General features: G+C 41.6%; 1 protein-coding gene across 1 annotated transcript in view; it reads left to right on the top strand.

The window, feature by feature from the left end:
- The window catches only part of LOC308079637 (proteasome subunit alpha type-4-like), a gene marked incomplete at both ends in the record, with an annotated part of 39,959 nt that extends 25,864 nt beyond the window's left edge, over positions 1-14,095 (top strand). Inside the window, one exon of the mRNA XM_080421189.1 lies at positions 14,088-14,095. Within this exon, the coding sequence (XP_080277315.1) occupies positions 14,088-14,095 (8 nt within the window). The remainder of the gene's footprint in view (positions 1-14,087) is intronic.
- Positions 14,096-15,165: the final 1,070 nt, after the last annotated feature.

Here is a 15,165-nt window from a genome sequence, read left to right as displayed (position 1 = left end):
CGGCTGTATATTCATCAAAAAAGTCAATACAGCGGTCTGGTCCTACTATATAGGGCCCATGTGTTCTGGTCCTACTATATAGGGCCCATGTGGTCTGGTCCTACTAGGGGCCCGTGCACGCACCATTATAGGAACACAAAGAGAGAGGAAGGTTGTAGATCTGCTATTTTAACTTCTTTTTTCAAACACCGATGAGCAGCCAAGTATACAATAAGTATATACAATAGTGGTTAATGGATTTGGTGATATATATTCTCATATTATACATCATATTTGTATATCATCATATGCACGTATCTTTTAATTTTTATATATAAAACTGATGTTTATCAGTAATAATAATAATAATAATAATGATGATGATAATGATAATAATTATTAGTGTTACTATTATTTCGACTAATCAAAAGCCTTTCCGCCTTTTCTGTGTTCTTTCTTTCTTCGGGGCATAATATCCAGTGGTGGAAAAAGTACTCACATGTTTAACTTAAGTAAAAGTATCAATACTGCAATGAAATACTCTGTTACATGTAAAAGTCCGGAATACAAAATTTGCTTGAGTAAAAGTACAAAAGTATTGGTGTCAACATGTACTTAAAGTACCAAAAGTAGAAAGCAGCCTACTCATTATGCAGAATGTCCCATTTCACATGTTTTCAAATGTATAAAATGTAAAAAAATCTTTTGCAAATAGCAGATCTACAAGCTCACAATGCGTCGCATCGTGACGCATTGTGAGCTTGTAGATCTGCTATTTTGAAATGGCCGAAATGTATATAGGGCTGAAGTGGTTAATGTATGTTTTGTAATAATAATCAAAATCTACAAAGTAACTAGTAACTAAAGTTTTCAAATAAATGTGGTGGAGTAAAAGTACAATATTTGGATCCGAGATGTAGTGGAGTAGAAGTAAAAGTACAGAAAATTGGAAATACTCCAGTAAAGTAAAAATACCAACAAAAAAAACCTTAAATAGTAAATACAGTACTTGAGTAAATGTACTTAGTTACTTTACACCACTGCTCATTTTTATGCTGCATGTGGCAGGACAAAAAGCTTTTCTTCCTTTCTTTCTTTCTTTGGGGCATATATCATTGATGGCACTGAGATGTCCCTCTAATCCAGAGTGACTCATGGTGGTGAGCAAGCAGGGGAAGTGGTTAAGAACCGTGACCTTGTGTCCCTGTCATCACTGGGCTACTGTGCAACCACATACTTAAGTAGCAGTTACCAGTGTGTCTACAGTACCCTCAAATCTGTTATTTTACATCTTATATGAATGGGAGGATCCGTTATCCTTTCTAATCTTACAACATGCTACGCACAGTAAGTTTAAGTGATGAATACGTGGCTACATAATGCTTAGATGCGGGTCAGAATATGTCTAATAAAAATGTCCAATATATATCTAGCTATATTTACTTGCATTGCAAGTCCACCCTGAATCAAAAACGTCTGTACGCGTGTTGAGACTTAACTTAATATACATTAAGTTCTTATGTATTGTTATAATTTTTTTGTACTTAATTAATGTTATATTGTCATTTAAATCTTAGTGTTTTGGCAATTATTTGGGGGCCTGCAATACCCTCACAGCCCAACAGTGGGCCCCGGGCCCCACATGTTGAGAACCACTGGTTTAAATCACCATTACTATGCGGCGGCTCATGAATTGTCCGGCTCGAGGCGGTTCGCCGGGGAAGATATGGATCGCGTAGATTTACGGCACGAGAAATAATCACATCTCCTAATTGTGTCCTTCAATGGGCCGCTCTAATTGCTGCGTGTCAGAGCTCCCCGGAGACCATGGGCCACTCCAAAACAAACACAGATTAACCCATTCAGACCGGGAACGCAGCCGTGTGTCATTTTTTTAATTTCTTTGTTCATTAAAAAAATAGCAGATCTACAAGCTCATAGCGCGACACCGAGTGCCGCGCTATGAGCTTATAGATCTGCTATTTTTTTTAAATGTGTGCAAATCTTTGAATATATACTGTATATGTTTTAAAGCGAACATTTTTTACTCAAATCTTTGCTTCTGGGGGATTCTACAAATCTCACAGTTTTTTGAAAAAACTTACGTTGCTATAATCAGTGTTTTTTTTCATGTCAAGGACCCCCAAAATGATATGTATTTGGCCGCAGACCCCCCCTTTTCAAAATATGTTGTTCCAGGGACCCCCAAAAGCAAAGATTTGAGTTAAAAAAATCGCTTTAAAAATATATATATTCAATGAGTTGCACAAATTTTCACGATAAAAAAAACAAAACAATAGCATATATACAAGCTCATAGCGTGGCACTCGGTGCCGCACTATGAGCTTGTAGATCTGCTATTTTTGAATAGCACAAAGTATAAAATAATGGTTAAAGTGGTTACACACAGATGCATTCCCGGTTTTAATAGGTTAATAGTGGAATGATGAGACCTGAGAGCTGTGAGAGCATAATAGAGTGGGAGAGGAAGCCATGAATAAAAGGAGCCTGACAAGCAGGCTGGGCATCGTTGCTTCATTATTTATTTATTTATTTGTTTATTTATTTTACAAATTGGAATTTATATCCATGAATCTCAATTAGCAACGCGTCAAGGGGTTGGGTTTGCTAGAGATTACATCATCTTCATGAGTGGATGCAGCGGGGCCAATATACAGTATGTCAGCCATGGATGGAAATGCTTTGCAACCCACGTGCGTTGTCTACTGCTAATCTCGTGTTATGGCTTCTTTGTCTTATTATTTACTTTTTACCGCTTTTTCTTCCCGATTTAGTCATTATCAGTGGTGGAAGATGTATACTCTGATATTTTACTTAAGTAAAAGTACCAATGCCACAATATAAAAATACTCCGTTACAAGTAAAAGGCCTGTGCTCAAAATGTTACTTGATTAAAGGTACAAAAGTATTGGCATCAAAATATACTTAAAGTATCAAAAGTAAAAGTAGCCTCCGTCCTACTCCTCCCACCCATGAACACTCCCTGCTGACAGGCTCCAGTGGTTCTCAACCAGTGGTCCGGGGACCACCAGTGGTCCTTGAGGGGGTTCCGGGGGGTCCCCAGCCAAATTAATAGTTAGGAACCAAATTGACCCTTATGTGTCTGTAACTCTGAGAGTGAACGGGTCCATTTGTACACTCTCAGAGTTACATGAACACTGATGATGATACTGCAGTGTAGATTGGGACCCCCAAGAAATCAAAATGGTTGAGTCCCTGGCATATCTTTTCAAATGGGGGTTCGTGGGCTAATATGTCTCAATTCGGTGGTCCTTGACGCGTAAAAGGTTGAAAACCACTGGCATAGATGCTCGACAAAGCCGAATGCACCGTGATGGATTTGAACCCCCAGCCTTCAAAGTGGCGCGTGTGTTATTATTTTCAATGGAAAAGAGACAATATTGCAGGAGACAGCACTGAAAAGTTGACTTCTAATAGGCATTTGTACTTAAACTAAATAATATATCTGCTAGTTGCAAAATAATTTTACAAAATAGCAGATGTACAAGATTATATATATGTAGGTAGGTAGGTAGGTAGGTAGGTAGGTAGGTAGGTAGGTACTGTAGGTAGGTACTGTAGGTAGGTAGGTAGGTAGGTAGGTAGTACATTTTCGTCTCCTTTCCCATTATCCCTCCTGGAGGCCTGTGCAGCCCATACACACAAAACCACTGGGCTATGGGACATGTGCGAGAGGTTTTGACTTTGCTAATGACAAGAGAAACGTTAGTACTCTACTCTGGTAGTAAATTATGTTCTCTATAGCCCCCTTATCTGTTCCAACGCTCTGTTTAAAACAAATCTTGTTATTCTTTTGTATTCACCTGCCGTTGTACCCTTTTTGTCCAGACAATAATGAATGCTTATCTCCACAGCACGCTTTTTGTCTTTGGCCTTTTGTCTTCCGCATTGCTACTGTAGCTGCTGTGTACTATACAGGGTTGTCTTTGTCCATGGTTTAATTATGGCTGAATAGGTAACAATGTGCCTTATAATTGATAGCCCCCTCCCCCTCCCTCCACATCTTTATCACATCCTCCTTACCCAGGGTTTCTCAAAATGGCTGCCTTTGTAGCCTCCTTACCAACCCCACTTCAATTATTTATCAAGCCAAATGGTCATCCTGCTGGTCATGCGCCGATAAGCGGGCTGGGCTAATTCAGTTAGCTCCGTTATCTAATCAGTGGGCTGACAAAATGAAAGATGCAGGGGAGGGGGGTAAAAAAAACATCACACAGCTAATTAGCCATTTTGATGTATTGTCCCTTCGCCAGAGTAGGCTACGATCAACGAAAACAGATTAGCGGGATATATATATATTTATTTCCTATTGCAAAAACATATATATATATGTATGTATGTATGTATGTATGTATGTATGTATGTATGTATGTATGTATGTATGTATGTATGTATGTATGTATGTATGTATGTATGTATGTATGTATGTATGTATGTATGTATGTATGTATGTATGTATGTATGTATGTGTGCGTGCATGCGTGCGTGCATGCCTGTTTTTGCAATAGGAAATAAGAGATACTAATATGCATTTGATTATTATTTTCCCTGTGCTTACCTTTTTGAAAAATTCAAATGTGAGTCTGTTTCCTCTCAGTACTGTACTCTCTCTCTCTCTCTCTCTCTCTCTCTCTCTCTCTCGCTGTCTCTCTCGCTCTCTGTGTGACTGCCTGCCTGTCTGTCTGTGTGTCTGTCTGTCTGTCTCTCTCTCTCGTTCTCTCTTTTTTAATTTTTGATATATTTATTTATTCCAAAGAACCTCTTTACCTGAGGTCATTTTAAGCGGGAAGTGCTAATCTGCGATTCAGTTTGAAAATATGCATTAAATATTCACGGCGCTCTCCCATCCCTTTTTCCTTTGCTGTTGCTCTTCCTTTTATCCCCCCCGCGTTAATCTTCCCCATCTTTCGTGGCGGTATGGTATGTCTGATATTGACAGACGCAGGCACACAGGGACGCGCTCGTATGGTGTGACACGAGGGAGAAGAGGTGCTCAGATGAGCGTTCCACTTGACAGTTGTTGGGTGCCACTCCTGATCAGTGGTGGAAAAAATACTCAAATGTTTTACTTAAGTAAAAGTATCAATGCTGCAATATAGAAATACTGTTACAAGTAAAAGTCCGGAATTCAAAATGTATTGAGTACAAGTACAAAAGTATTGCCATCAAAATGTACTTAATGTACCCATTATAAAAGTACTCATTATGCAGAATGTCCCATTTCAAGTTTTCAAATGTATACAAATATTTTGAAAATAGCATTTTCAAATGGGCGAAATGTACGTATAGGGCTGACGTGGTTAATGTACGTGTTTTAATAATAATCAAAATCTACAAAGTAACTAGTAACTAAAGTTTTCAAATAAATGTAGTGGAGTAAAAGTACAATATTTGGATCCGAGATTTAGTGCATGGAGTATAAGTATAGGAAATTGGAAGTACTCAAGTAAAGTACAAAAATTTACTTGGGTAACAGTACTTGAGTAAATGCACTTAGTTACTTCCCACCACCGCTCCTGATGCCTCTCACCTGAGGCACAGCCGCAGCCGCGTCCTTCACAGCCATCTGCCCGCCCAGCCTGCCTCTCAGCGCTAATTGATTTGTCCTTGGATTGGAGGGTGGCTGCGTGGGAAATGCTTCAGGGCAGGATATTGTTTTTGACAGACGCTCTGCATGAGAATGTGTACAATGCACTGGAGAGGGGGCGGGGCCCTGTTTTGTTTCTTTGCCCCCTTTTCGTCGTGTGTTAAGAATCAGATTAATTGATTTTGCGATGCGCTCAAACATATACTGGCAGGGAACAGCGTGCCGAGGCATACCTGGTGTTTTGCAGCACTGATTAGGTTTGTTTGGCCTGAACTTGGAAGTGCATCAAACTCCAAATCTTTGTCAATCTCTCTCTCTCTCTGTCAATCTCTCTCTCTCTCTCTCTCTCTCTCTCTCTCTCTCTCTCTCTCTCTCTCTCTCTCTCTCTCTCTCTCTCTCTCTCTCTCTTCCTTCCCTCTGGTAGCTCTATGGATCAAACCGCAATTTTCACCTCCTCAGGGATTTGAGCCAACATGCAGCAAAAAGAATACAATCACAGGAGAGGTGTGCTCTGCTACGAAGGCTTTCTTTAAGACCTCCACCCTACTAACCACTACACACAGACTACACACAGACACAACGTTTCTTTACAGAGCTCGTGGGTTTTCCCATATCACCCACAGCTAGCGAGCGCCCGGAAGCACCGAAAACACATAACTAATGACATTTTTACACAGATGCAATAACATTATAAAACTCTCTAGCCCATATAAGAGTGATTTCTCTTTCAGGAAGTGAGGAATTATTCGAATAAAAATGACTGCACGCTCCTAGCCTACATCTATAGCCTATAGTTTAAAGGTCCACAAGGGAATCTTTTTCTGAGCTGAGTTTTTCTGATTTTTTTTGCATTTGGAGCATTTAGTGCTGCAGGGAACAGCCCACCAACACGTACGCTCACACACGCACACACACGCACACACACAAACACACGCGTGCGCGCACGCTCGCAAACACACACACACACACGCGCACGCACACGCACCAAAGACTGTATAAGACAAAAATCGAGGCTATTATCGGTGAAATGTGCACTTAACAGGAAACTTTATAGGCTGTGTCAGACAGTGCTGAAGGATATGCAGATGCATACGTTTATGATCCTCACACGTCTTCTCTGAAGGGGGTTTGGAGAAACTGAAAGATGCCAGGGAGAGGAACCAAGGAGTTATGCCTAATTTATGTTCCGCCGTACAACCTCGTCCCCGCGTCCGTAACGCATTTTGGGCTCGCACATCTGCCGTTTTTGGTGTGCGATGCTATCATGCGACGAAGTATAAACATGGGCTTTTTATGCATTTATGCAGTTGCCTCCATAAGCGTCCGGAGCGTAGTTCAAGAGTAAACGGTATATACAATGCATGATCCATCAATGTCAAGACACATCTGCAAAAAAATATTGCAGACATCAAATATTTACAGGGCTTGGATACACCGCACAGCAGTCCATTTGAATAGAACAAACTTTTAACAAGCACCGAGCATAGTACTGCACATTACTACACCCTGTGAGGTCTTGCACAGTGTGTTCTGTGTTCAATATCTGTTCATTATTTAATGCTGGTTATACCAGTGGTTGAAAAAGTACTCCAGTACGTAAAAGTATCAATTCTGCAATGTAGAAATACTCTGTAAGTAAAAGTCCGGAATTCAAAATGTACTTGAGTAAAAGTATAAAAGTATTGGCATCAAAATGTACTTGTGTATGACTGGCACCTGCATGGGTTCTGCAATTTTGTTGAGTTTGTGTATGCTTCAAGCAGCAACACTGCCCCCATGGAAAGATGCCACGTTTGTCCCTTCAGGATAAGGCCTGTGGCAAGTGAAGCTGGTGTTCCGTTACGCAGATTACGCGTTATTTGGTGTCAGCCCTGGTACCATTTGCAGGCAGGTGTGTGTCAGTCACAGATGTGTGACTGGCACCCGAGCATGGGTCCTGCAACTTTGACATCTGTCTTTAGTACTGTTGTGCAAATCTTGCCTGTAAATCTATGGTTCCTCAGTGAAGCAAGGGGTCTTGCGTTGTTGTCTTCCCTGTTTACTTCACCAGTCTCACAGAACTTGGTCCTAAGTTTGGAAATGGTACCAGGGCTGACACCAAATAATTTTTGATTGATTGAATATTTTATTAGGCAAAAAATGTAAAACAGCACAGTTACATTTAAAATACTTTGTCTAACAGGTCCGTTCATAAAAGTCCTTGCGGACTTGTTTCCAATGAGGGCCTTGGTATTTAATTCATAGGCATATATAGTGGCACCACAGTTCAAATATCATTACAAAATAAACAGCCAAAAACAATATATAACACTATGTACAACAAAAAAAATAAAAAAGAGGGGAAAAAAAATGTACAAGAACAGGGGGGGGGGGGGTCTGCTGTCTAACGGGAAAATGGTACTACCTCCACCTTTGGCCTCCTGAAAGGTGATTTTTTAAGGCTCTTTTAAATGAGCCCAGCGAACTGCATTTTTTGAGGGATGGAGTTAGACTATTCCAATCCTGGGTGGCAGTGCTGTAGAAGGAGAATTTGCCCATGTTTGATTTATGGGTGGGTGGTACCAAATTGTTGTTAACGCTCCCTCTGGTATTGTGACTGTGGGTGTCGCTAACCTTTTGGAGGTATTTACTCAGATATGCGGGAATTGGGGGCATATCGGGCAAATTTGCATTTACAATTTTGAAGGCCAGTCCCATTTTTAGTTGTTTAACCCTGTCTTCCACCCTGAGCCAGCCTAGGCTGGCAAAATGGGTGGGAGAAAGGTGGGTCATGGGCCCCAATCCGAGGAGTAGCCGAATCAGTTTGTTTTGGGAGGTTTGAAGCTTAGTCTTCAGTGACACTGAGGTGTTGGAGTACCAGGAGGTGCAAGCATAGTCAAAAAGTGGTTGAATCAGGGCCCCAGAGAGGGTCCTGAGGGCCTGAGGGTTGACAAAAGAGGAAACTCTGCCCATAAATTTGGTTCTCTGGTTTACTCTTTTGACCACCTTTGTAGCCATGCTATCACCTGTCAGGTATTTGTCAAGTACACAACCCAAATAGGTAATCTCTTCTTTGCTAGAGATAATTGTGTCATCGACTTTGACCTTGAAATCATTTACATCCATCTGTCTGAGGGAATGTTTGGTCCCAAAGAGAATGGATTCAGTTTTCCCAAGGTGTAGTGACAGTTTGTTATCGGTAAGCCAAGTACGGATTTTTGAGAGTTCGGAGCTGAGCGCCTCCTCAACTTGCAACTTGTCCTCTCCCGAGATCAGGAGTGCCGAGTCATCAGCGAACAGGAACAATTTGCAGTTACAGGCAGCACTCATGTCGTTAATGTATAGAAGAAACAGTAACGGCCCTAGAATGCTGCCCTGAGGAACCCCACAGCTCACCGGGAGGGATGAGGACATGGTTCCGTTGATGTCAACCACTTGTTCTCTTCCCTCCAGGTAAGATCTCATCCAGTTTAGTGATGTGCAGTCAAAACCAATCGCCCTCAGCTTATCAAGTAAAATTGAGTGGTTTACAGTGTCGAACGCTTTTTGGAGGTCCAACATGACCATGCCGCAGTATTTGCCCGCGTCTACCTCACGTTTGATGTAGTCGGTCAGATACAGTAGGCATGTGTCAGTGGATAATGTTGTCACTCTGCATAACGAAGGGACACACGTGGCATCTTTCCATGGGGGCAGTGTTGCTGCTTGGAGCATACACAAACTCAACAAAGTTGCAGAACCCATGCTCAGGTGCCAGTCACTCACCTGTGAGGCAGTCACACACCTGTGACTCGCACACACCTCAGCAGGTGTGTGCTGGCAGGTCGCTCAAAACAAGATTTTTTGGAGGCGCTACCCACACGTTTAGCTGTGTTGCTCATTCCACGAATGCTCGATCCTTACAAGCTGTACCACGTTGTAAAGGTGACTAATCAACAATAAAAAGTATATACAATACCAATTGGTATTATTGAAGTGAAGTTTCCGACTGACCCTGGGTCATGTATTCAGTACTTCAAGAATGTAATTCTCTCTTCTCCGGTCTACCATCATCTAAAACAAATGCGCTTAAAGGGATATTTCACTTAAGTGGGTCATTTTATCGTCTGCTCAGGGCAGGCTTTTGGGAGCACCCCGGACAGTTTTTAAGTTGCTTGATTCAGTATTTAGATATTTGATATTCATTTTATCAGACACTTCCCCCTCCTATATAAACCCATTGTAACTTCAAACTCCATTTTAACCATGATAGATTAATCGGAAACACCCGTCCTTTGTTCTGGTGACTGATATTGTCCTTCTAATACGTGAGGAGACCGTGTTTTTTCAATTACTTTTTCATTTATTTTTTATATTTTTGGGGGAAAATGAAAACAATTAAATACATTAAAAACAAATTGTAATAAATGTAAAAAAGTAATCGAAAAAACGCAGCTATCTTATCATAGAGAAGGGTTTGAATATACGAATCCAGCATATTATTAGCAAAGATAATGTGCAAACTAACATTTAGGTTACACAACACACGATAGTGCCGTCAAAGGAAACTAAAAACTATCAAAGCTGCAGTATTACTGCCAAGGCAAGGCAGTCCCCAAAAAGAAAAAAAAAATTAAACACTTTGTTGTCTCTCTCTCAGCTAAGGGGTCCTTGGCCTAAAAAAGACCGCTATACAGTAGACCCAAATACTCAATTATTCAATATAAAGACCTTGAAGTATCCAACTATCTCACTTATTCTTGTTATCCCGACATCAAAGACATCAACCCGAGAAACTACAGATCCCACAGCCCGTGGCGAAAATGCTAATAAACAGCTTAAATGAGGGAAAAGTGAAAGATCATCTGTGTCAGTCCCTGTATACAGTACGTTCATGGCCAATGCCCAAGTGCATGTTCAGGTTGAGTAAGGAGAACAAACGATTGTTAAACCATGTAAAAAGGTCATATAAAGTATGATGTTAAACCATTTAAAAAGGTATGATATTGAACCATGTAAAAAGGTCATAATATAGTTAAGTACAAGGGTACTTCTACACAAATGTGCACAACAATGCAATTGAACAGCTTAAATTTGGTAAAAGTGAAATAAATCAGCTTCCTCAGTCCTTGCATGAGGGCAGGCTGGTTGACAGTTTTCTCCATTTTATTTTATTTTGTTATTTTATTTTATTTAGCTATTATTGCGAACGCGGAAGGAGGCGCGGCGAAGCCGCGCCTCCGACCAAGTGGAGCTTACTATGTAACCCTGCTCAGGTTGTGTGTGTGTGTGTCTGTCTGTCTGTCTGCGATTCTGTCTGTGTTCATGCTCTCATTGGCTCATGTGGCCCATGTGACTCACATGCGTGCACTGCCTGTAAGCAGCCTCCAGAGTGCGCCAGAGTGCAGGAATTTAGACAATGCACACCAGCCTGCCACACACACACACACACACACACACACACACACACACACACACACACACACACACACACACACACACACACACACACAATGTCCTCTCCACATCACGGTGAAATAACACAGATTACAAGTCCGTAAATACACAATATTTTCGAGCTGCGTTCGCTTCCAGCGTTCGCGCGTCTTACTTGTTTTAGTAGGATATATGACCTTTCAAATGTTATTTCAGTCCCTAGTGTACACTTTCCTAAATATTTGTCAATTCCTGTCGTTTCTGTGTACTGTACATGTGCGCTCTTGTTATGCTCATAAGAGCTTGCCTGGCTTCAATATGATTGACATGGTAGAAACGATCAGGTTACATCATTTTCTCCTTTCACGTTTGTTTCCCAAAAGGGATGCATTATTTATTTTGATTTTAGTTATTCTTTAGGAAAAAAAGGGGACGACTGCAGTGTAAATTGGCCATTTGAGTGAGTCAGAGCTACTGTAAATATCAGACGTGTGAATGAAGGGAACTTGTCATGTTTCAGTCAGGCTGTGCTGCCTGTCACTGTTGTCTTTCCTCCACCGTTGATGCTGTCTCCACCATGTCAGGAACGGAAGCCTTCATCGTATCTGTCCTGACCAGTGGTGGAAAAAGTACTTTTTTTTTTCCACTTAAGTAAAAGTATTAATACCACAATGTAGAAATTTTCCGTTACGAGTAAAAGTCCAGAATAAAAAAATACTTGAGTAAAAGTACAAAGGTATCGGTATCAAAATATACTTCAAGTATAAAAGTAAAAGTACTCATATGCAGAATGTCCCATTTCACAAGTTTCTAAATCTTTTGAAAATAGCAGATCTACAAGCTCACAATGCGTCGCATCACCACACTTTGAGACCCACTAGTAGTGTTTCTAGTGAGCCAACATGCACAATATCAGCACCCTGACTGTTTGACCAGAATGGAACAGAGCCTTCATTAGTATCATTGGTAACACCTGTGAAGGAAGTAAGGAAGAGGCCCAATTTCTTTCCAATATGGCTGCTGTGCATAGAGCCTATTGTCCCCGCCTGGCACCCGGCCCCGACTTTGAAAACCTGTGTGCTGCTAACCCAGACTGCCTTTACCTCAGTTCACATTGGATTCAGACTTTATGCGAGCAGCCCACTGCCGCGGCACGTAAGTAAGTCAGCCAAAACAGCATCATCATTATCACGTATTAGCTGAGCTTCCCTGCCTCGCCTCCGACGCTATTCAAGTCTGTGGAGACTTAGCCTACTCACCATGCAGCGCTGTATAATTGGCCTGGATACAGTATGAGATCTATTCCCCCTGTGCTGATACTGAGCAATGAGAACCGCTAATGTATTGGTGTCAGGGAAGGTCAAATACCGACGCTGGCATTCAAATGTAATCAAGCTTTTTTTCCTCCCTTTTCACTCCCAGCACAGTGAATGTGTTGCTCACAAACATACGGACGAGAATTTTAGGCTCAGGCCTTTCAACGCCTTTTCTGGATCGGGGGCCCCACTTGAAAATGGGCCACCCATCTGAACACAAAGGCTAGCGTGTTAAGGGGTCAGATGGGTGGACCACGTGTATTTTCAGGGAAAAGACCTGAGAAACGATTCCATACAAATGTCTTCTCAATCCTAACAGTTTTCTGAAAAACGTATGTTTCTATGTCATGTATGTGGTTATCAAACTTTTTCATGTCAAGGACCCCCAACATGATATGTGTTTGGCCGCGGACCCCCATCTCAAAATATGTTATTCCAGGGACCCCCAGAAGCAAAGATTTGAGTTAAAAAATTTAGCTTTTAAATAATATAAATATATTAATTTGCACACATTTTCTCTGATCTACAAGCTCATAGCGCGGCACTCGGTGCCGCGCTATGAGCTTGTATATCTGCTATTTTTTAATAGCCAAATTGTAAAATAATGCTTTTTAGCTCAAATGAAAAAATGACAAAGATACGTTCCAGGTCTTAATGGGTTAAGGATCATCCAATCAATACAATACAATGGAATTTATAGTATATATTATCATAGTGTTTTGCCAAGTAATTTGGGAGCCCACTTGCAACACCCCAAACCACTGTTCTAAACAACTTGCCGGTTTTCCTGTCTGCTGGGATCATACATCACAGCTACTTATGGCTATTAAACGGATAAAGAATACAGTGCAGACACATTATTAGATTCCACTATTGACTACCCTGCATACACACACAGGCTCAACAATAATCACACAACAATGTCCCTGAAATGCCGGGACAATGTCCCCCGGCCCATTTTTTTTTGGTTGGTTTAACTCATTCAATCCGTCAAAATTAGCAGATCTACAAGCTCATAGTGCGGCACCGAGCTATACTAGCTTGCAGATCTGCAATTTGCGTGAAAGTTTGTGCAAATCTTTGAATATTATGTCAACTCAAATCTTTGCTTCTGGGGGATTCTACAAAATGTCTTCTAAATCCTAACATTATGATTATTTATTTTTTAACTTATGTTGCTATAATCAGTGGTTCTCAAACTTTTTTCACGTCAAGGACCACCCAAAATGATATTTATTTGGCCGCGGAAAAAAGTAGCAGATCCAAATGCTACGAGCTTGCATATCTGCTATTTTTGAATAGCCAAAGAAATCTGAAGTGACACATAATGCGTTCCGGATTGAATGGGCTAATCATTTGAATGTACTGTGATCGGTTCCCCACCATCTCACAATAATAGTTTGAATGTCTGCCGGGGGTGGGGCTGTGGAGGATCCTGGACAGGGGGGGTGAGTGGGTGGGCTGGTGGCCAGTGAGGGGGGGGGGGGGTGATCACGGGGCTACACTGCAAGGAGGTAAAGGTATACCGGGGGGCCTGCATGCATGCTGAGACGATTAAGTATTTGCATTTAGATTGCGTGTTTACATACGATATAGATGTATGGCCCGTGGTTCTGATATAGAGAGGGAAGGAAATAAGGCAGGTATAAGGGTAGTGAAGGAGGAGAGAGAAGACATGGGGTGCAGGGATTAGCATGCTTTTGTGAGTTGTGTTGTGTTGTGTTGTGTTGTGTTGTGTTGTGTTGTGTTGTGTGTTGGTGTACATGCAGGTCTGTGAATGTGCTGGCCATGTTATGGCGTACACGCATTCTAATGCTCGCGCACACATGCGCACACACACAGCTGTACTTCCATGTTTGTGCGTCCGTGCCAAGGCAGCCTCAGTGCTAATAACCATGTCTGTCTACCCCCCCCCCCGCCCCTCACACATAACCCCCTCATGGCTTCTCCCCAGGTCTCTCCTGCGTATTATCAGTAATAAAGGATTGCAGGACTCGCAGCGTCGCCGCCGAAGCGCCAACTGCTCTGACACTCCGAGGAGACGGAGGAGGTAAATATGAGGAGGGGGGGGGGGGGATTTAAGGAGTATCCACAATGTGAATGGATGGATTACATGATTATAAAGAGTCCTCGAGGCAGGCCTCTACCTAACTACAGAGAATCAACTGCATGGGGGAGGAGAGGGAAAATAAATCCCTTCGAATACAGCCAGGAGGCAGGCAGATGTAGCTGGAGCTGCGGCGGCGGCCCGGGAACGTGATGATGGATTGGAGGCTATAGTGTTATATTTATGCCCCCTCCCCCCGATGAAGGCACACAGGTAAAACACCTCGATAGTTGATGAAGAAATCAAGTTTGATCAGCGTGCAAGAAGAGGGAAGAGTGCACTTTTCTTCTTTCCGTTCCAGTGTCATAAGTCACAGATTTGCATTTGTTTTGAGCAGGTGTAACTATTTGGTTTGAGAGCTCAACCTATCTGCCAGGTACCGTCTTCTTATTGGTTCTATGTGATTGTATATTATTACAGTATGCAACATTTTAAGCAAGGCGAGTTAAGTTGTATAGCACATTTCTACAAGGTAATTCAAAGTGCTTTACACAAAATATTAAGCATTAAGACAATACAGTTAAAGGAAGGGTAAGAGACTTTCTTTGGAAAAGATGAGTGTTAAATAGCTCTATATTCTGATAGTACTCATTGCTATAGAGTGTTTGTTTAGTAACATGAGTCTCCATGTCTCTCCAGCTCTTTATAAAATGCATTTCCAGGTCAGGATACCAATTTTATCCAATCAGGATAGAGAACTCAGACAGGATACAGATTAAACAAGGGAAATTGGAAGTGAT

The sequence above is a fragment of the Gymnoscopelus braueri genome (assembly GCF_963280865.1).
Source record: "Gymnoscopelus braueri genome assembly, chromosome: 23".
NCBI lineage: Eukaryota > Metazoa > Chordata > Actinopteri > Myctophiformes > Myctophidae > Gymnoscopelus > Gymnoscopelus braueri.
The sequence above is the reverse complement of the archived record's forward strand: the minus strand, read 5'-3'. Positions and strand labels throughout refer to the sequence as shown.